This window comes from Pristiophorus japonicus, chromosome 4, assembly GCF_044704955.1.
Source record: "Pristiophorus japonicus isolate sPriJap1 chromosome 4, sPriJap1.hap1, whole genome shotgun sequence".
NCBI classification, from domain to species: Eukaryota; Metazoa; Chordata; class Chondrichthyes; family Pristiophoridae; genus Pristiophorus; species Pristiophorus japonicus.
The window spans coordinates 7,386,635-7,408,408 of NC_091980.1; the positions used below are offsets into that span (position 1 = coordinate 7,386,635).

Sequence of the window (21,774 nt, forward strand, 5' to 3'; positions counted from 1 at the left end):
CCTAAAACAATGCAAAGCCGGTGATAGCACATTATCACGCCCTAATCAAGTTATTGCTGACTGGCCCAACAAAAACACAGACAAAGGAGACATTTGAAAAAAATGTCAAGACAAGGATGTGGTAATCATTAACACTTTATCTGTTTTCGCTGACTGCAAAGGCAGAACCAATACACAGGATGGAACCATAACTTGTTTTTTTACTGTATAAATACCTTGTGAAACTGTACCATATTGGGAGTCTTCGCTTAGCCTTTGACTGGGTGAGACTCTTCCTTGCTGCAAGTAAAACTTATTAAAGGAACATCTACCGGAGCTGATTGTGTTAGAGTCTTATATTGAGAGTCAAGATTTCGACAGCTGTTGATCAGCCGGTCCAGGCAGTGGGCCGTCGAGGGGGTAGTTCAGTCCGACTGCCTGCCTCTGTTCCGTGGTTACACCCAAGCCAGGGTATCCCTGGAGATGGAGCACGTGGTGTCCACCGTACGCTCACGGCCTTCCGCGAGAGGTGGGCGCCGGAGGGACTGGAGTGCATCATCACCCTCGGCAATCAAATTTCAATTTGATTTAAGTTTACTGTTCAGAGTCTAATTTGTTTAAGTTTGTTGGTTTTAGTGTCCCCCTTTAATCAGGGGGCACTTGATTTATAGGTTCTACCAAAAATAGTTGTAGAACTGTTGCATTGAGTGGCTGAAGCCAGTCACGTGATGGTCACAAGACTCAATAAAACCCCAGCCAGTTGGGTTCAGGGGATCCACAATGAGGCAGGTGGTTGTGAGCCTGGTGGATGAACTGGTAATGTGTAGTGTGATTGTTAAACCTTTGCTGATAAACCAACTAGTTCTTAATAGCAATGTGCTGCTATGAATGCTTAAGCAAGAACACATGAAGCAAACCATCATCATAGGTGGTCCCGCGAAGCGAGGATGACTTGCTTCCATGCCAAAAAAGAATGAGTTCACAGGTGTTTCAATGAAGGACCTAATATTCCAGATCCCGAACTACATCCTGAAGGGTGGAAGATGCCTGTGCGTGGATTTTTTTAACGTGGGGTGGCCGTTGCACACCAGCCACCACACGGGCTTGACAGAGCGAGGTCTTGGTCCAGTGACAAGGGTTAACCAGGACGACTGGAGACTGGAGGACAGATCTAGTGCGCAAACACATCGCAGTATGGGCTGGCCCGTGCTGCTCCTGAGCCCTCGCCTCTTCTGGGCCCCGAACTCGCGCCTCTCCTGGGCTCCGACCACATCCCTCTATGGACTCTCGTCGCTCCTTCACCCCGACCTCGCCGCACTACAATCAGCGACCTGACTTCACAGCCGTCGCCCTCCTGCAGTGGTATGCCACCGCACGTTGCTCCCTCTGATGGCCCCGGCCTGCTGATGGTATTGCAGGCCAGGAACGCGCCGATTTCCGGGCCGGGCCGGGCCGGGCCACCGCAAGCTGTTCCCTCTAATGCAGCCTTTCAATCACAGTAAATCCTCTTCAATTCACAAATACATAGCAGGCGGCTAGAGAGGAGTATTGGACAGTTGGGGGTTGCTGTTCATAAGGAGGCAGAAACAGGTTCCTTGATGGACCTTTCGGAGAATGCTAAGAGACACACAGAGGATGTCTATGTGGGCTTATTCAAGGTGAGATGGTGATAGGTGTAATGTATGCACCGGTGAGTATGCTCACAGGTTGGTTGAGCTGTTGAGTTGAGAGTGGCTTAGCCAGTCACATGATGCTCGCAAGACTCAATAAAACCCCGGCCAGTTGGGTTCGGCGGATCCACGACGAGGTATGCAGATGTGAGCCCTGGTGGATGAACTGGTAATGTGTAGTGTGATTGTTAAACCTTTGTTCATAAACCAACTACAGGCGCAGCATCCAAAATCCGGAATCCGACTCCTGACCGATTGGTGGCAGGGTTGCCCGTAATCCGTAAAATGTTCCGGAATCCGGACCCGCCGATCTCGAGGTCCCGCCGTTTGCTCGACTTCGGGCCTCCTCGCGGCCTGTCCGAACACTCCCTCGGCGGCCGGGCCCCACCCGATGACCTCGTTGACGGGGTTGGCGGCCCGAACAGCTCCTCGGCGAGCACACCCCACCCACCCCTCTTTCTGACGTTCCGAAATCCAGAAACACCTGAACCTGGGCTCGGGTGTTTCCGGACTCGTGACGTCAGAAAGACCGTTAACCAAAGTTTGGAAAAAGCCGAAATCCGGAACGGCCTCGGTCCCGAGGGGTCCGGACTGGGGATGCTGCACCTGTAGTTCTGAATAGCAATGTGTTGCTATGAATTCCTAAGCAAAGAAGCCATGGAAGCAAATACATTGCAGCGGGAGAGTAGGAAAGCAGAGCCGCAGTGATGGGCAGGGCAAAGGCAGTATGAAACCTCACAGATTAGCCGAGTTGGCTGTTTTCAACCCCGTATCAGCCATCGGTGGCCGTGCCTTCTGTTGCCTGGGCCCCAAGCTCTGGAACTCCCTCCCTAAACCTCTCCGCCTCTCTACCTCTCTTTCCTCCTTTAAGACGCCCCTTAAAACCTCCCTCTTTGGCCAAGCCACCTGCGCTAATTGCTTCTTATGTGGCTCGGTGTCAAATCTATCTGTTTTGTCTCATAATACTGCTGTGAAGCGCCTCGGGACATTTTACTACGTTAAAGGTGCTGGATAAATAAAAGTTGTTGTTATTTCAGCCAGTCTCACGTCAGAACCCTGAGGACGTACCACAGGGCGCCCTACAAGTTCACAATAATGGCGGCTTCCCCGCTGTTTCGAAAGCCAGTGAACTTTCAAAACATCTTTCTCGTGTCGGCAGGGGCTGCTCTTGGAAAATGTTTAACACGCTGAAACAGGCACGAGTCACTGGCAGAAAAACATTGCACGTTTGCAAATACTTCACCGAGCACACGATGTGGCTGTATTGCTGCCCCAGCTTCCAGGCACAATGGAACCTTTCAACCCACTCAGCGGATTTCTCACAATGACTGCTCACGTTACCCGATGCAGATCTCTCCATTTCACCAACGCTACTTTAGCACCCCGAGCGGTAGAAATCAGAGAGAAAAATCACCTCAATTGGAACAAGGAGGACTTGCAGGGCCAAACCAGCAGAGTGCAACCTCCAGAAACAGTTGTGCTTCCATTGTCAGTGTTAATGCTCACTCAAGATGCATGGGCAACATTTGAGCCTTGAAGACAATTCAGGGGTACAGCCACAGGAGTGATCCCCAGCGAAAGAGGTATGAGGAAATACCGGAGCAAATTGGGGCTCTCAGACTCCAAAGGAGACAGCTAACAAGTGGTCACAAGACACAGCTGCAGTACAAAATGGTACAACTATAATAACTTGTATTTATATAGCGCCTTTAAAAGTAGTAAAACATCCCAAGGCGCATTATAAAAAAAGTAGTAAAACATCCCAAGGCGCATTATAAAACAAAATTTCCCACCGAGCCGCATAATTAGAGCAGGTGACCAAAAGTTGGGTCAAAGAGGTAGGATTTACGGAGCTTATATTCACTGGAGTTTAGAAGAATGAGAGGGGATCTCATAGAAACATATAAAATTCTGACGGGACTGGACAGGTTAGATGCAGGAAGAATGTTCCCAATGTTGGGGAAGTCCAGACCCAGGGGTCTAAGGATAAGGGGTAAGACATTTAGGACCGAGATCAGGAGAAACTTCTTCACCCAGAGAGTGGTGAACCTGTGGAATTCTCTACCACAGGAAGTTGTTGAGGCCAGTTCGTCAGATATATTCAAGAGGGAGTTAGATATGGCCCTTACGGCTAAAGAGATCAAGGGGTATGGAGAGAAAGCAGGAAAGGGGTACTGAAGTTGCATGATCAGCCATGGTCATATTGAATGGTGGTGCAGGCTCGAAGGGCCGAATGGCCTACTCCTGCACCTATTTTCTATGTCTATGTTTCTTAAAGGAGGAAAGAGAGGGAGAGAGGCAGAGAGGTTTAGGCAGGGAGTTCCAGAGCTTGGGGCCCAGGCAACAGAAGGCACGACCACCAATGGTTGAGCGATTATAATCAAGGATGCTCAAGAGGGCAGAATTAGAGGAGCGCAGATATCTCGGAAGGTTGTGGGGCTGAAGGAGGTTACAGAGATAGGGAGGGGTGAGGCCATGGAGGGATGTGTAAACGAGGATGAGAATTTTGAATTCGAGGTGATGCTTAACCAGAAGTCAATGTAGGTCAGCGAGCACAGTGGGTGATGGGTGAGTGGGACTCGATGTGTGTTAGGACACGGGGCAGCGAGCACAGTGGGTGATGGGTGAGTGGGACTCGGTGTGAGTTAGGACACGGGGCAGCGAGCACAGGGGGTGATGGGTGAGCAGGACTCGGTGCGAGTTTGGACACGGGGCAGTGAGCACAGGGGGTGATGGGTGAGCGGGACTCGGTGCGAGTTAGGACACGGGGTAGTGAGCACAGGGGGTGATGGGTGAGCGGGACTCGTTGCGAGTTAGGACACGGGCAGCCGAGTTTTGGATCATCTCAAGTTTATGTAGGGTAGAATGTGGGAGGCCGGCCAGGAGTGCGTTGGGGTAGTCAAATCTAAAGACAGACAAAATATTACTTTGAATTCAATTGTGAGAAGTGAACAAGCGACTCAGGTTAAAACAAGTGAAAGGAAAATTTAGCACCAATATTGAAGCACTTCTCCATGAATGAGTGATCAAAATGTGGACTGGACTTTCAGATCGAGCAGCAGAGACAAATAGCTTTGGAATCAACAAGAATTAGTCGGGAGCAAACTTTCTTTATGGATGAGCCAGAATGGGCCGAATGGCCTTCCTCTATCGATCAACATTGCGAGCTGCAAATGTTATAAAATTGCCCTTAGCTCCGTTTGGGGAGGATAATTTGAATTAACTGAAGATTTAGCGCCCGTTGAGATGGGACGAAGAATCGAGCAATGTTCAGGACTCTGTTTTTTTTGGGAAGTTTCACTGGCACTCTCAGGCCCTGTTGGGAGGCGGGAGCGCGGTGGGAGCAGATGCAGGGCCGGGAGTGGAGTTGGGAGCGGGGAGGTGTCAGGAGCAGAGGCAGAGTCGGGAGAGGGAGCAGAGTTGGGAGCAAGGGCGGAGTTGGGAGAGGGAGCGGAGTTGGGAGCAAGGGCGGAGTTGGGAGAGGGAGCGGAGTTGGGAGAGGGAGCGGAGTTGGGAGCAAGGGCGGAGTTGGGAGAGGGAGCGGAGTTGGGAGCAAGGGCAGAGTTGGGAGAGGGAGCGGAGTTGGGAGAGGGAGCGGAGTTGGGAGCAAGGGCGGAGTTGGGAGAGGGAGCGGAGTTGGGAGAGGGAGCGGAGTTAGGAGCAAGGGCGGAGGGTGCCAATGAGCGCCGCGCTGAGCATGGCAGCGTGGCTTTGACGCGTCCCAACTTCCCTTCGCTTCTTGGGGGCGGGACGCTGCAAGGCCTCCATGGGGCGCACGGGGCCACCAGGGAGGGGTTTCAGCCGGGTCAGCGGCCCGGAACACAGGAGGGGGTGGGAGGCAGGGGGGGTTTGTCGGGCTGCCTGTTGGTGGCCCGGCCGAACCAGCGGCCATAACAAAATGGCAGCCGCGGCGGTGCGCCCTCCCCTTTCCCAGCCAATAGCCGCGTCGCGGGGGACACGGGCCGCGTTGTTTGTCTGCCGCCTCTCAGAGGCGACATCGGGCCTTAGAATAAGAAAAGGGTCGATTTCGGCCCATCAGTGCTCTGGGCCACGAAAGTAGTACAAACGGCATCGTGCGAAGACGTCCTGTTCAAACTCACCAACGCAAACTGCTTGTTGAGAAGCATTTGCTCTGCCAGCACCGACTGGTTGTAGAAGAGATGTGGCTGCATGTGACTCCACATGTGGGGAAACCACCAGAACTCGCTCACCTCCGACAGCAGAAGGTTGTCACCTTTGTCCTCCTCATCCGTTCCTGAAAGAAAGGCAATTGGTGGTTAAAAATGGTCCCCCCCCCCCGCCGGGTAGGCTGTGTGCGTACAACACCACCAACAAACATCTGCATTTATACAGCGCCTCTAACGTAATGAGCCTGCTTCACGGGAGCGATTAGCAAATAAACCTTTGACACCGAGCCGTATAAGGAAATATTAGAACAGGTGACCAGAAGCTTGTGTCAAAGAGGTAGGTCCTAAGGAGCGTCTTGAAGGAGGAGAGCGAGGTAGAGAGTTTTGGAAAGGGAATTCCAGCTCTGTAGTGCCCAGGCAGCTGAAGGCATGGGGAACTTTGGCAGAAATAATAGAAAAGCAAATTATAATTTAAATGGAGAAAAATTGCAAAGAGGGACCTGGGGATCCTTGTTCATGAAACACAAAAGGTTTGTATGCAGGTACAGCAAGTGATCAGGAAGGCAAATGGAATGTTGGCCTTTATTGCAAAGGGGGATAGAGTATAAAAGCAGGGAAGTCCTGCTACAACTGTACAGGGTATTGGTGAGGCCACACCTGGAGTACTGCATACAGTTTTGGTCCCCGTATATAAGGAAGGATATACTTGCATTGGAGGCTGTTCAGAGAAGGTTCACTAGGCTGATTCCGGAGAAAAGGAGGTTGACTTTTGAAGATAGGTTGAGTCGGTTGAACCTCTACTCATTGGAGTTCAGAAGAATGAGAGGTGATCTTATTGAAACATAGAAACATAGAAAATAGGTGCAGGAGTAGGCCATTCGGCCCTTCAAGCCTGCACTGCCATTCAATAAGATCATGGCTGATCATTCACCTCAGTACCCCTTTCCTGCTTTCTCTCCATACCCCTTGATCCCTTTAGCTGTAAGGGCCACATCTAACTCTCTCTTGAATATATCCAATGAACTGACCTCAACAACTCTCTGCGGCAGGGAATTCCACAGGTTAACAACTCTCTGAGTGAAGAAGTTTCTCCTCATCTCCTCTCCTCCACATACAAGATAATGAGGGGGCTCGACAAGGTGGATGCAGAGAGGATATTTCTACTCATAGGGGAAACTAAAACTAGGGGACATAGTCATAGAATAAGGGGCCGCTCATTTAAAAACGAGATGAGGAGGAATTTCTTCTCTCAGAGGGTTGTAAATCTGTGGAATTCTCTGCCTCAGAGAGCTGTGGAGGCTGGGTCATTGAATATATTTAAGGTGGAGATGGACAGATTTTTGAGCAACAAGGGAGTGAAGGGTTATGGGGAGCGGGCAGGGAAGTGGAGCTGAGTCCATGATCAGATCAGCCATGATCTTATTAAATGGCGGAACAGGCTCAAGGGGTCAAATGGCCGACTCCTGCTCCTATTTCTTATGTTCTTACGAGCTGAAAGGAGGCCTGTTGATGGGAGAGTGGGGCAGAGAGAAATATGCTGTCCAAGTGGGCAACTGAGCCATACAGACCTTGATGAAGCCAGGCTGGGGCAGAGAAAATTGGTCTCACCTACCCTCGACTGGGGAGGTTAAAAAACAAATAATTGAGGGGTCGACCCTCCATCAGTACTCAGTGACTGATGCTTCCTGGGAGGTCAGTACGTGTGGATTTCGGGTGACGATAGGATCAGGGGTCGGCTAAGATGCCCTTCAAGATTAAATAACCTACAGGTTCACAGTCTCTAGGCTCACACACAGAATCACAGATATTTACAGCACGGACGGAGGCCATTCGGCCCATCGTGTCCGTGCCGGCCGACAAAGAGCCTAATCCCACTTTCCAGTTCTAGGTCCGTAGCCCTGTAGGTTACGGCACTTCAGGTCCACATCCAAGTACTTTTTAAATGAGGTTTCTGCCTCTACCACCCTTTCAGGCAGTGAGTTCCAGATCCCCACCACCCTCTGGCGGAAGAAATTTCCCCTCAAATCCCCTCTAAACCTACAAATTACTTTAAATCTATGCTCCCTGGTTGTTGACCCCTCTGCTAAGGGAAATAGGTCCTTCCTATCCAGTCTATCTAGGCCCCTCATAATTTTATACACCTCAATCAGGTCTCCCCTCAGCCTCCTCTGTTCCAAAGGAAACAACCCCAGGTTTAACGGCTCATCCGAAAGACGGCAGCTCCGACAGTGTGGCACTCCCTCAGTACTGCCCCTCCAACAGTGTGGCACTCCCTCAGTACTGTCCCTCCGACAGTGCGGCACTCCCTCAGTACTGCCCCTCCAACAGTGTGGCACTCCCTCAGTACTGTCCCTCCGACAGTGCGGCACTCCCTCAGTACTGCCCCTCCGACAGTGCGCCGCTCCCTCAGTAGTGCCCCACCGACAGTGCGGCACTCCCTCAGTACTGCCCCTCCGACAGTGCGGCACTCCCTCAGTACTGCCCCTCCGACAGTGCGGCGCTCCCTCAGTACTGCCCCTCCGACAGTGCAGCACTCCCTCACCACTGCCCCTCTGACAGTGCGGCACTCCCTCCGTACTGCCCCTCCGACAGTGCGGCACACCCTCAGCACTGCCCCTCCGACAGTACGGCGCTCCCTCAGCACTGCCCCTCCGACAGTGCGGCACTCCCTCAGCACTGCCCCTCCGACAGTGCGGCACTCCCTCAGCACTGCACTGGAGTGTCAGCCGAGACTTTGTGCTCAAGTCCCTGGAGTGGGACTCGAACCCACAGCCTTCTGACTCAGAGGCGAGAGTGAGCGAGAGTGATGCCCACTGAGCCACGGCTGACTGTTGTGTTAATATCCCTTAATTCCCTCAGGAGTCCAAACATCTATCGATCTTAACCTTGAATTTACTCAACGACTGAGCATTCACAAGCCATCCGAGGAAGATTATCACAGGTTAGAGGTTGATTACAGCAGCATTTGGCTCCTGCAGCAATCTGCGGTGAGATTAAAGCTTGGGTGACTGAATTACTTTCTGTAAACATGGACTGAGCTTTTCGACGATGTCTGGGAGATGTCTGACTGCTGAAGTATTTTCCTCTGCAAAGGGAGATTAATTTGATTCTATTCTGAGCCCAAGTAGTTTCAGTGAGAATGCAGTATATTTTAAGGGCTGGATTTCCGGCTCCCCTGCGCTCCGTTTCTCGCTCCGGAGCGGCGCCAATGGCGGGGGTGAGGTGTTCTGGGCGGGCGGCCAGCCTCCAGCGCCCCGCGGCGATCCCCGGGGTCGGGTTTAGCGGTGACGCAGAGCAGCACAGCGGGGAAGAGATGCGCCCGGTGTGCAACGCCCCCCCTTGGCCATGACACCGGAGCGAGTTTTGTCTGCTGCCTGCCCCGCAGCGAACGGCTGGAAAATTAGGGCAAGTAACCTCTACCCACAACGGAGAGGCGAGTGTAATTGTTCTTTTAATATTGTTTTGCGATTTGTGTCGCCGCGGCGTGGGCAACATTTGGGAATGTTTCTGTGGGATTTTTCAGATTTATTTATCTCCCCCCCCCCCCGAGGCATCTCTGGGAGCGCTCCCGGCCTGGCTGTTTAGCTCGTGAGTTTCCCATCCTAACGCCCCCCACGAGGGGTGTACAACGCCTCCCTTAGCACTGCGCCCCCTGACCCAGGGCCCAGCCGCCCAATGTTACTGACTGAGGCGCAAACTGTTCCCGGGCGCTAACTTTCCCCACCAGCCACCATTACTGCCCCGAAATCAACAGCGCCGAAAATCCAGACCTTATAAATGTTTAGACGTAATTATATTTAAAAAACAGGCACTGGACATTTAAACAGTCCCTTGCGGCACATTGCGGGGGAACAACTTGGGGTGTGGGGAAGATTTTTTTTTTCCCTCTTCCCGCTGGGTTCAGTTCCACAAACACCACCTCGAGCACCACACCCAAGATGCTTCGCGGGTCAACTTCAGAATGCTTCTTGGGTTAAGGGGGCGAGGCACAGCCAGGCTGAATCGCATTGCCACCCAAACTGTGCAGAATATCCCACAGGAGTCGTCGGCTAAGAATTGAGAGCGCTATCCTGGCTAAAAGGGTTAAATTCCGATGATAGACTGATTGCCTTGAGTACAGAACAAGGGTGATTTAATTGAGGTGTTTAAGACGATGAAAGGATTCGATTGGGTAGATAGAGAGAGACTATTCCTCTGGTGGGGGCAGTTCAGAACAAGGGGGACGTCACCTTAACATTAGAGCCAGGCCGTTCAGGGGTGATGTCAGGAAGCACTTCTTCACACAAAGGGGCGTGGGAATATGGAACTCTCTCCCCCTCAAAAAGTTGTCGAGGACGGGAGTCAATTGACAATGTCAAAACTGAGATTAATAGATTTTTGTTGGACAAGAGTGTATTATATGTAAACCTGTAAATACCTTGTTTAACCACCAGAGGGCTCATCCACTGGAGTCCCAAGGGATCCAGTATCTGGTCAGATTCTTTATTCAAGACATAACAAAGGATATTAAGGGTTATCGAACCCAGGCGGATAAATGGAGTTAAGATACAGATCAGCGCTGATCCAACGGAATGGAATCGAGGGGCTGAATGGCCTCCTCCTGTTCCTAGGAATGGGAAACTTGGGTGATTTAGTCCAAGTCAGAGGAGTTCGAGCTGAGATCCATCATTCACGAACATAATGTTGTGTATAGAGGAACTCCACGAGGCTGAGTACTGTGAGCTAAACTTAGCGTGACCTTAGTCATCTTTATTACAACTCCAGAGTGCTTAAAAAACATGGCAGCCCACCTTTTATACTGGCCCTGCACCTGTGTGCAGGTGGTCATTGGGACTCCAACAGTCACGCCCTCTGGTGGCAAGTATAACATAGTTACATACATAACATCGCTCCCCACCAAAGTCTTCGGTACAAGTATTACATAGTTACATACATAACAGTCAAAGCAGCCACCCACTTTTACCAATCCTACAATCAGGGAGTACACACCATGTTATTTAATTTCAGGTCGAAGAGTATAATCAGCCATGATTTTATTGAATGGCGGAGCAGGCTCGAGGAGCTGTATGGCCAACTCCTGCTCCCATTTCCTCTGGTCTTAAACACTGGTCAGGTTCAATGAAATATTGATCAGAATGGGCCAATGGGCACTGCCCACACTTGCCCGTCTGGATCTGTTGAGTCAGGTGTGTCTTTTTCATTCATGCACCAGATATGGTCGTCTCCAGCAAATGCAGCATCGACTGCCCAACCTTAATTGCCCCTAGAGAAGGTGGTGGTGAGCAGGGATGTAGCAAATGATGAGCAAAGCTGACCAACGACCTTTTATTTTGAGACAATTACTTACCAAAGTCAGAGAGTCGTGGGTTCAAGTCCCACTGGAGCACAAAGATTCAGGCTGACACTCCCAGTGCAGTGCTGAGGGAGCGCCGCACTGTCGGAGGGGCAGTGCTGAGGGAGCGCCGCACTGTCGGAGGGGCAGTGCTGAGGGAGCACCGTACTGTCGGAGGGGCAGTACTGAGGGAGCACTGCACTGTTGGAGGGGCAGTACTGAGGGAGCACTGCACTGTCAGAGGGGTAGTGCTGAGGGAGCACTGCACTGTTGGAGGGGCAGTACTGAGGAAGTACTGCACTGTCGGAGATGCCGTCTTTTGGATGAGATGTAAATGATCGCATGGTACCATTTTGAAGAACAGCAACAATGTGTATTGAGATAGCATCTTTAATGTAGTGAAACATCCCAAGGTACTTCACAGGCATATTAGGAAACAAAAAATTTGACACCGAGCCGCAAAAGTAGAAATTAGCGCAGGTCAAAGAGGTATGTTTTAAGGAGCATCTTGAAGGAGGAAAGAGAGGTAGAGATGCGGAGAGGTTTAGGGAGGGAGTTCCAGAGCTTGGGGCCCAGTCAACAGAAGGCGCGGCCATCGATGGTGGAGCGATTACAATCAGGGATGCTCAAGAGGGCAAAATTAGAGGAGCGCAGACATCTCGGGGTGTGGGAGGGAGGTGTGGGGCTGGAGGAGATTACAGAGATAGGGAGGGGCGAGGGCCATGGAGGGATGTGTAAACAAAGCTGAGAATTTAGAAATCGAGGTGTTGCTTAACCAGGAGCCAATGTAGGTCAGCGAGCACAGGGGATGATGAGTAAGTGGGACTTGGTTCGAGTTAGAACACGGGGCTGCCGAGTTTTGGATCACCTCTAGTTTACGTAGGATAGAATGTGGGAGGCCAACCAGGAGTGCGTTGGAATAGTCAAGTCTAGAGGCTACAAAGGCACGGATGAGGGCTTCAACAGCGGATGAGCTGAGGCAAGGGCAGAGACGGGCGATGTTACGGAGGTGGAAATAGGCGGTCTCAGTTATGCTGCGGATATAACAGCAGGGGAGTTCTCCCCGACTGGAACCCATATTTATCCTTCAATCAATCTGGTCATTATCACATTTTTGTGTGTGGGAGCTTGCTGTGCGCAAACTGGCTGCCGTGTTTCCCACATTACAACAGTGACTACACTCCAAAAATACTGTAAAGCGTTTTGGGACGTCCGGTGGCTGTGAGAGGCGCTATAGAAATGCAAATGTTTCTTTGTACAAGAAAGGACTGCCAATATCTACATAGTGTCCAGCACACCACAGATTCAATGGCTCGAAATAGCCAAGGCAAGCAGGAGAAAGAGCGACCCACCAGTGTAGTAGAACTTTCCGGAGAATCCCAGGTTGAATGTAAAGTTTGGAACATGAACTCGCAATTGGTTCTGGGTCTCAAGCAAAGCCTGCAAAGAACATAGTAAATAAGAGCGAGTCAGTCACATCAACAATCAGTGGGAATTCGAGATCAGTCATTAAACACTGCGAGTTTCGGACAGCAAGTGTTCCACATGGCCATGCTCCCCTTCCACTGAAACACTGAGGGCACAAGTAACTCCTCAACACATCTCCCCACAGCCCCAATTTTAGGGTATAAGAACATAAGATGATAAGAAATAGGAGCAGGAGTCGGCCATTTGGCCCCTCGAGCCTGCTCCGCCATTCAATAAGATCATGGCCGATCTGATCATGGACTCAGCTCCACTTCCCTGCCCGCTCCCCATAACCCTTGACTCCCTTATCGCTCAAAAATCTGTCTATCTCTGCCTTAAATGTGTTCAATGACCCAGCCTCCACAGCTCTCTGAGGCAGCGAATTCCACAGATTTACAACCCTCTGAGAGAAGAAATTTCTCCTCATCTCGTTTTAAATGGGCGGCCCCTTATTCTGAGACTATGCCCCCTAGTTCTAGATTCCCCCACGAGGGGAAACACCCTCTCTGCATCTACCCTGTCAAGCTCCCTATGTTTCAATAAGATCACGTCTCATTCTTCTAAACTCCAATGAGTATAGGCCCAACCTACTCAAGCTTTCTTCATAAGTCAACCCCTTCATCTCAGGAATCAGCTGAACAGCCTTCAATGCAAGTATATCCCTCCTTAAATACGGAGACCAAAACTGTATGCAGTACTCCAGGTGTGGCCTCACCAATCCCCTGTACAGTTGTAGCAGGATTTCTCTGCTTGTATACTCTATTCCCCTTGCAATAAAGAGCAACATTCCATCTGCCTTCCTGATCACTTGCTGTACCTGCATACTAACTTTGTGTGTTTCATGCACAAGGATCCCCAGGTCCCTCTGTACTACAACACTTTGCAATTTTTCTCCATTTAAATTATAATCTGCTTTTCTATTTTTTCCACCAAAGTGGATAACCTCACATTTTCCCACATTATACTCCACCTGCCAAATTTTTGCCCACTCACTTAGCCTGTCTATAGCCCTTTGCAGATTTTTTGTGTCCTCCTCACACATTGCTTTCCCTCCCATCTTTGTATCATCAGCAAACTTGGCTAATTACACTCACTCCCTTCATCCAAGTCATTAACTTAAATAGACTGTAAATAGTTGGGGTCCCAGCACTGATCCCTGCAGCACCCCACTAGTCACTGTTTGCCAACCATAAAATAACCCATTTATCCCGACTCTCTGTTTTTCGTTAGTGAGCCAATCCTCTATCCATGCTAATATATTACCCCCAACCTCCCCCTTCATCTCAGGAATGAACCTTGTGGACGAGAATAACATCTTCCATTTTACAACATAGATTATATACATGAAAACATTAGAAACAGTCGGAACGAAACCGATTGCCGACTGCACTGCACTCTGATCTTGACCCTATGAGGAGAGATTGTGTAGAATGGGCCGATACTCTCTGCAGTTTAGAAGAATGAGAGGTGATCACCTTGAAACATACAAGATTCTGAGGGGGATTGATAGGGTAGATGCAGGGAGGATGTTTCCCCCGGGCTGGGGAGTCTCGAACCAGTGGTCACAGTCTCAGGATAAGGATGTGATATATTTGCTTCATGGGTTCTTTGCTTAAGAATTCATTGTAACACATTGCTCTCAAGAACTAGTTTGTTTATTGGAAACATAGAAACATACAAAAATAGTTGCAGGAGTAGGCCATTCGGCCCTTCGAGCCTGCACCGCCATTCAATGAGTTCATGGCTGAACATGCAACTTCAGTACCCCATTCCTGCTTTCTCCCCCTACCCCTTGATCCCCCTAGTAGTAAGGGTTTATCACATTACCAGTTCATCCACCAGGCTCACAACCACCTGCCTCATTGTGGATTCCCCCAAACCCAACTGGCTGGGGTTTTATTGAGTCTTGTGAACATCATGTGACTGGCTAAGTCACTCTCAATTCAACAGCTCTAACAACCTGAGAGCCTACTCACACATGCATACATTACAAAGGGGTCAACCATTCAAGACAGAGATGAATTTCTTCACTCAGAGGGTGGTGAATCTTTGGAATTCTCTACCCCAGAGGGCTGTGGAGGCTGAATCGTTGAGTATATTCAAGACAGAGATCGATAGATTTTTGGAGTCCAGGGAAATCAAGGGATATGGAGATTGGGCGGGAAAGTGGAGTTGAGGTCGAAGATCAGCCATGATCTCATTGAATGGCTCGAGGGGCCATAGGGCCTACTCCTGCTCCCAATTCTTATGTTCTTACGAGAGGAGCAGGAAGTAACATGGTGAATGAAACCAGATGACTTTACAGCAGATGAAGGACAAACTGATTTTAGCTGCGAAAGGGTGGCTCGGTGCTGATAAATGGTCCGAGGGATTTTTGGCACAATAGCTCTGAAAATTTTAAATGTGAAGCTCGGTTTTAGCTGTATTCTGTTCAAGGAAGTGAAAGGGGATGGGTGGGGGGCCTGAGGTAAAATCTCTTGCATAATAACACTTCTCTTTTTAATAAAAAATAAACAACAAATCATTTTCAAGAAATGAACTGCTGTACAATCTTCCAGTCCTGGTTTCATGCGACGGTGATATTTATTTGGAACAGATGTGAGGTGCGGGGGGGGGGGAATGAGAGAGACAAAGAGCGACAAAATAGAGAAGAGGGGATTGGAGAAAGAAAGAAGAGGAGATAGAGGAGAGAAAGAGAAAGAGGGAATGAGAAAGAAAGAAAAAGCAAGCATGAAAGAGAAAACGAACGTGCATTTATAATACAGGTTGAACCTCCCCTTAGCCGGAACCTTTCGGGACCCGGCCGGTTCTGGATAAGGGATTTTTCCGGACGAGGGGTGGTCACGTTAAATTGGATGGTACAGGTACTGAGCAAGGTGGATATCGGGGCTGGCGGGCTTGGGGCTGGGAGTGCGGCAGAGAGATCATTGGAGGGTGTGGCGGAGAGGGGGTGGGGGGAGGGGGAGGTGGATCGCGGGGTCAGGCCAGCGACTGCAGGAGTCGGCAGCGAGGGAGGACTTCAATTTGTTCATGTCGGAGTTCTGCGCATGCGCCACCCGGTGGCCGGGAATGGTTCTGGACGAGGGGTGGTTCTGGATAAGGGAGTTCTGGATAAAAGGAGGTTCAACCCTGTAGCGCCTTTCACAATCTCAGGATGTCCCAAAGCGCTTCACAGTTAGTTACTTCGGTTCTCCCCGATGTCCTGGGGCCGATATTTATCCCTTATTCAACAGAACAAAAAAAAAACACAGATTATCTGTTCATTATCACATTGCTGTGTGTGGGAGCTTGCTGTGCGCAAGTTGGCTGCCGTGTTTCCAACAGTGACTACACTTCAACAAGTACTTCATTGGCTGTAAAGCGCTATGTTAAGAGAGTAAAGGGTTATAGGGAGCGGGCGGGGAAGTGGAGCTGAGTCCATGATCAGATCAGCCATGATCTTATTGAATGGCGGAGCAGGCTCGAGGGGCCGAATGGCCGACTCCTGCTCCTATTTCTTATGTTCTTATGAGAAGTCTGGTGGTCACATGAAGTGCAGTCACTGTTGTTCTGTAGGTAACCACTCGCACACAGCAAGGTCAACAACAAGAACTCCTTGCATTTATATAGCACCTTTAACATAGTAAAACGTCCCCAAGGCACTTCACAGGAGCGTCAAATAACGAAATTTGACACCGAGCGAAATAAGGAGAGATTAGCGCAGGCGACCGAAAGTTCGGTCAGAGGGGGAGGTTTTAAGGAGCATCTTGGAGGAGGGGAGAGAGGCAGAGAGGCTGTGGATATTTTGGGCCGAGGATGTGGCCACACAGTGGGACTTGGCAGATCCCCTTCCCCTCAAGCCGGTAGGTAATGATTTCATGGCACCGACAGTTCATTTTCTTTCTGGCGCTCGCCCATAAACAACCAGGATTTGTTGAATTTAATTGAACAACTTGGCCTGGGGGGAGGGGGATCTGATATCTGGGTTGCTTATCCTGAACCATGACCACCACTCTGCCTTCTTCCTGGCTTGACACTCACGTTTCAAAGTTCTGTTGATGCATAACAGATTACTATTGGCTGTAAAGTGCTTTGGGAAATCCTGTGGTCATGAAATAAGCTCTGGAATTCCCTCCCTAAACCTCTCTACCTCTCTCTCCTCCTTTAAGGCGCTTCTAAAACCTACCTCTTAGACCAAGCTTTTGGTCATCTGCCCTAATTTCTCCTTATGTGGCTCGGTGTCAAATTTTATTTTCTTGCCTTATAACTCTCCTGTGAAGCGATTTGGGACGTTTCATTACATTAAAGGTGCTATAGAAATACAAGTTATTATAGAATTGCAAGTCTTTTTTGCTTCTTTGGAACTCAGGTATCAAACAGACCGTGAGAACAGAAACATTTCAGAAGTCGCCTGGAATTAATTATGTGCCTGACTGCACCTCGTCACCGAGAGCGTGCAGAAAACAAGCGCAGACAGCGGAAGGAGCGTGCGGCAAACCAGACTCCCCACCCACCCTTTCCCTCAACCACTGTCTGTCCCACCTGTGACAGAGACTGTAATTCCCGTATTGGACTGTTCAGTCACCCGAGAACTCACTTTTAGAGTGGAAGCAAGTCTTCCTCGATTCCGAGGGACTGCCTATGATGATGATGATGCTGTGCTGAATATCGCTGAACATATTAGTGTTACTACTGATCGTGACGTTTCTATATTCGGCGGAAATTATTAAACTCTGTTACGCGCTGGCATTATTGGAAGTTTTTGGAAACTAACAATTGCTAATTATTAAAAAAAAACTAAGTTCAAATAAAAATGTGCCCAATTCTACATTGGAAACATCTATGTTAATATACGCTCAATCAGTGTCAGCTATAGTTCAGTGTGCAGTACTCTCTCCCTCTCTCTCGCCTCCGAGTCAGAAGGTTGTGGGTTCGAGTCCCACTCCAGGGACTTGAGCACACAACTCTAGGCTGACACTCCAGTGCAGTACTGAGGGAGCGCCGCACTGTCGGAGGGGCAGTACTGAGGGAGCACCGCACTGTCGGAGGGGCAGTACTGAGGGAGCGCCGCACTGTCGGAGGGGCAGTACTGAGGGAGCGCCGCACTGTCGGAGGGGCAGTACAGAGGGAGCGCCGCACTGTCGGAGGGGCAGTACAGAGGGAGCGCCGCACTGTCGGAGGGGCAGTACTGAGGGAGCGCCGCACTGTCGGAGGGGCAGTACTGAGGGTGTGCTGCACTGTCGGAGGGGCAGTACTGAGGGAGTGCCGCACTGTCGGAGGGGCAGTACTGAGGGTGTGCTGCACTGTCGGAGGGGCAGTACTGAGGGAGCGCTGCACTGTCGGAGGGGCAGTACTGAGGGAACGCTGCACTGTCGGAGGAGCAGTACTGAGGGAGCGCTGCACTGTTGGAGGGGTAGTACTGAGGGCGTGCTGCACTGCTGGAGGGGCAGTACTGAGGGAGTGCCGCACTGTCGGAGGGGAAGTACTGAGGGAGCGCTGCACTGTCAGAGGGGCAGTACCGAGGGAGTGCTGCACTGTCGGAGGAGCAGTACTGAGGGAGTGCCGCACTGTCGGAGGTGCCGTCTTTCGGATGAGACGTTAAACCGAGGACCTGTCTGCCCTCTAAGGTGGATGTAAAAGATCCCGTGGGCACTATTTCGAAGAAGAGCAGGGGAGTTATCCCCAGTGTCCTGGCCAATATTTATCCCTCAATCAACATAAAAAACAGATCATCTGGTCATTATCATATTGCTGTTTGTCGGTTGCCGTGTTTCCTACATTCAACAGTGACTAATTGGTTGTAAAGCGCTTTGAGATGTCCGGTGGCCGTGAAAGGCGCTATATAAATGCAAGTCTTTCTTACTTTTTGAAATAGTGGGTTTTAATTGAAGACACTATTACTTCCCGATGTTGGGGAAGTCCAGAAGCAGGGGTCACAATCTAAGGATAAGGGGTAGGCCATTTAGGACCGAGATGAGGAGAAACTTCTTCACTCAGAGAGTGGTGAACCTGTGGAATTCCCTGCCGCAGAGAGTTGTTGATGTCAGTTCATTGGATATATTCAAGAGGGAGTTAGATATGGCCCTTACGGCTAAGGGGATCAAGGGGTATGGAGAGAAAGCAGGAAAGGGGTACTGAAGGAATGATCAGCTATGATCTTATTGAATGGTGGTGCAGGCTTGAAGGGCCGAATGGCCCACTCCTGCACCTGTTTTCTATGATTCTATGTTTCTACTGTAGTGAAGTGCGGCAGTCTGGTGCCTGTAAAGCCCCCCGGAACACAATGACCTAATGTGTGGGGGTCGCCACACACAAGGGCCACTTCCAGCCTCCAAGCTCGATTGTAAAATGGTTTGGAAACGCTTGCAGCTTATTTTGGCGGCTGAAATCTGCTTTTCCTGGCTCCCGAGCTTTGAAAGATTGATCGCCCGCTGATGTCAAACCTCGGGCAGATTGTCGAACAACACACGAGGTAAACACCGTACAGTACAAGTCCATTACTGCAATACGAGCGCCCGGGGAGGCGGAACACTTGGGGTTCAGGCAGAGCTTTCAGCTCCCTGAAATCCTGGATCAAAGTAGATGGCGGTAAAATCCATGGGGCCAAAAACGCGTTTGCTTTGCGCCACGGGTCAGCGCCCGAGAGAGGCGCCAAGCTCTTACTGACCGAGCGGCGCACATCTCAGCGCCTCCCTCGTCCTTCAGTGTGGGTTTACCAGCAGTGTTACATAAGAACATAAGAACATAAGAATTAGGAACAGGAGTAGGCCATCTCGCCCCTCGAGCCTGCTCCACCATTCAATAAGAACATGGCTGATCTGCTCGTGGACTCAGCTCCACTTACCCGCCCGCTCCCCGTAACCCTTAATTCCATTATTGGTTAAAAATTTATCTATCTGTGATTTGAATACATTCAATGAGCTAGCCTCAACTGCTTCCTTGGGCAGAGAATTCCACAGATTCACAACCCTCTGGGAGAAGAAATTCCTTCTCAACTCGGTTTTAAATTGGCTCCCCCGTATTTTGAGGCTGTGCCCCCTAGTTCTAGTCTCCCCGACCAGTGGAAACAACCTCTCTGCCTCTATCTTGTCTATCCCTTTCATTATTTTAAATGTTTCTATAAGATCACCCCTCATCCTTCTGAACTCCAACGAGTAAAGACCCCGTCTGCTCAATCTATCATCATAAGGTAACCCCCTCATCTCCGGAATCAGCTTAGTTAGCAAGCAAGGGAGCAGCGTGCGAAGGTTGCTGCAGGAGGGCGACGGCTGACTGCAGTGTGGGCAGGTACAGCAGGGGCGGCGAGGTCGGGGCGAAGGAGCGGCGAGTGACTGTAGAGGGATGTGGTCGGGACCCAGGAGAGGCGCGAGTTCGGGGCCAAGGCCCAGGGCAGCATGGGCCCAGCCCACACTGTGCGATATGTGTGCGTACTCGGTCCGTGCAGCAGAGCTGGTCTCCAGTCGTCCTGGTTAACCCTTGCCACTGGACCAAGACCTCGCTCTGTCAAGCCCGTGTGGTGGCTGGTGTGCAACGGCCAACCCACGTTAAAAAAATCCACGCACAGGCATCTTCCACCCTTCAGGATGTAGTTCGGGATCTGGAATATTAGGTCCTTCATTGAAACACCTGTGAACTCATCCCTTTTCAGCGTGAAAACAAGTCATCCTCGATACGAGGGACGCCTATGATGATGATGATAAGAGTGAGCGATGCGCACTATAGCGCCACCCGCAGGACGACGTTGATTAACGTGCAACACCCGCTTCGCGCCGTGGTCGGGATTTTGCTTGGCGCTAACCCCGACAGGGAGAGCAGGCGTCACGGAGAAGCGGCTGAGGTGATATTTTCGCCGCTGAGCAGGTGGCCGGTTAAAATGGAATTTATTTGTACGAATGTGTCCCTTGTTCAGTACGCTTGCTAATCTCCCGTGCATTTTCGATCAGTTTTCGGGGGGAGCCCCGTTGACCTCCTCTTCAGGATGCCGGTTTCCGAGCGACAGAACTTCAGCAGCGCTCCCGCTATAGCGTCCCAGGAATCAGGACTCGCGCCCTAAGAGGGGTATGGAACTTTTCCTTTCGCGCTCCACTCCCTCTAGGGGGCGCAATAAACCAATATCCCAGTTGGAGGCGGTAAACATCGCATGGCACTAAAGTTAGCGACCAGGCGGTGTTACCGCCTCACACTGGGCTATAACGAATTTTTAGCCCTTGGTGAGGGAGTTTTAGCCAGAGATGAGGGGGGTTGACTTATGAGGAAAGGTTGAGTAGGTTGGGCCTCCACTCATTGGAATTCAGAAGAATGAGAGGTGATCTTATCGAAACGTATAAGATTATGAGGGGGCTTGACAAGGTGGATGCAGAGAGGATGTTTCCACTGATGGGGGGAGACTAGAACTAGAGGGCATGGTCTTAGAATAAGGGGCCGCCCATTTAAAACTGAGATGAGGAGAAATTTCTTCTCTCAGAGGGTTGTAAATCTGTGGAATTCGCTGCCTCAGCGAGCTGTGGAAGCTGGGACATTAAATACATTTAAGACAGAAATAGACAGTTTCTTAACTGATAAGGAGATAAAGGGGTTATGGGGAGCGGGCGGGGAAGTGGAGCTGAGTCCATGATCGGATCAGCCATGATCTCATTGAATGGCGGAGCAGGCTCGAGGGGCCGAATGGCCGAGTCCTGCTCCTATTTCTTGTGTTCTTAGGTTTTTGGGAGAACAGATGATGTGCTTTTTCCACTTTTTTTCATCATTAATTTTTCTTTACAGTAGTTACAAGAAAGAAACTTAAAATCCCCAACGACTGGCTTTTCGAATGTTCAGAGGTGTTAACCCTCGGCTCTCCAATCATCCTGCTCAGCACTCCCGTCTCATGTTCGAACTTCAGTCACACTCACTGCCCTGAAAGGCTGCTATCCCCTCGCATTGTTACACACCCGTCGTTTCATACCATCCGGACAATGCATTCCCCCACTCAGCTATTTGTCGAATTATTGACTCATACCACACAGAAGGAGGCCATTCGGCTCATCGTGCCTGTGCCGGCTCTGTGACAGAGCGATCTGATCAGTCCCACTCCCACCCTGCTCTTTTCCCAGAGCCCCGATAGTGACGTGGCCAATTTGCAGTCTCACAAAAGCACTGTTTGTAGCCTCCGGTAATTTTTTCTCTCACAGTTTTACAACTTTGTTACCACACTCACACCCAAGATCACGCGTTCCAATCA

General features: G+C 50.4%; 1 protein-coding gene across 1 annotated transcript in view; it reads right to left on the reverse strand.

The window, feature by feature from the left end:
• The window catches only part of ndst1b (N-deacetylase/N-sulfotransferase (heparan glucosaminyl) 1b), a 367,233-nt gene that overhangs the window by 112,950 nt on the left and 232,509 nt on the right, over positions 1-21,774 (reverse strand). The window contains exons 4-5 of the mRNA XM_070877113.1: positions 12,461-12,548; positions 5,750-5,904 (exon numbers count right to left, since the gene is read on the reverse strand). Coding sequence (XP_070733214.1) covers positions 5,750-5,904; positions 12,461-12,548 — 243 coding nt within the window. The remainder of the gene's footprint in view (positions 1-5,749; positions 5,905-12,460; positions 12,549-21,774) is intronic.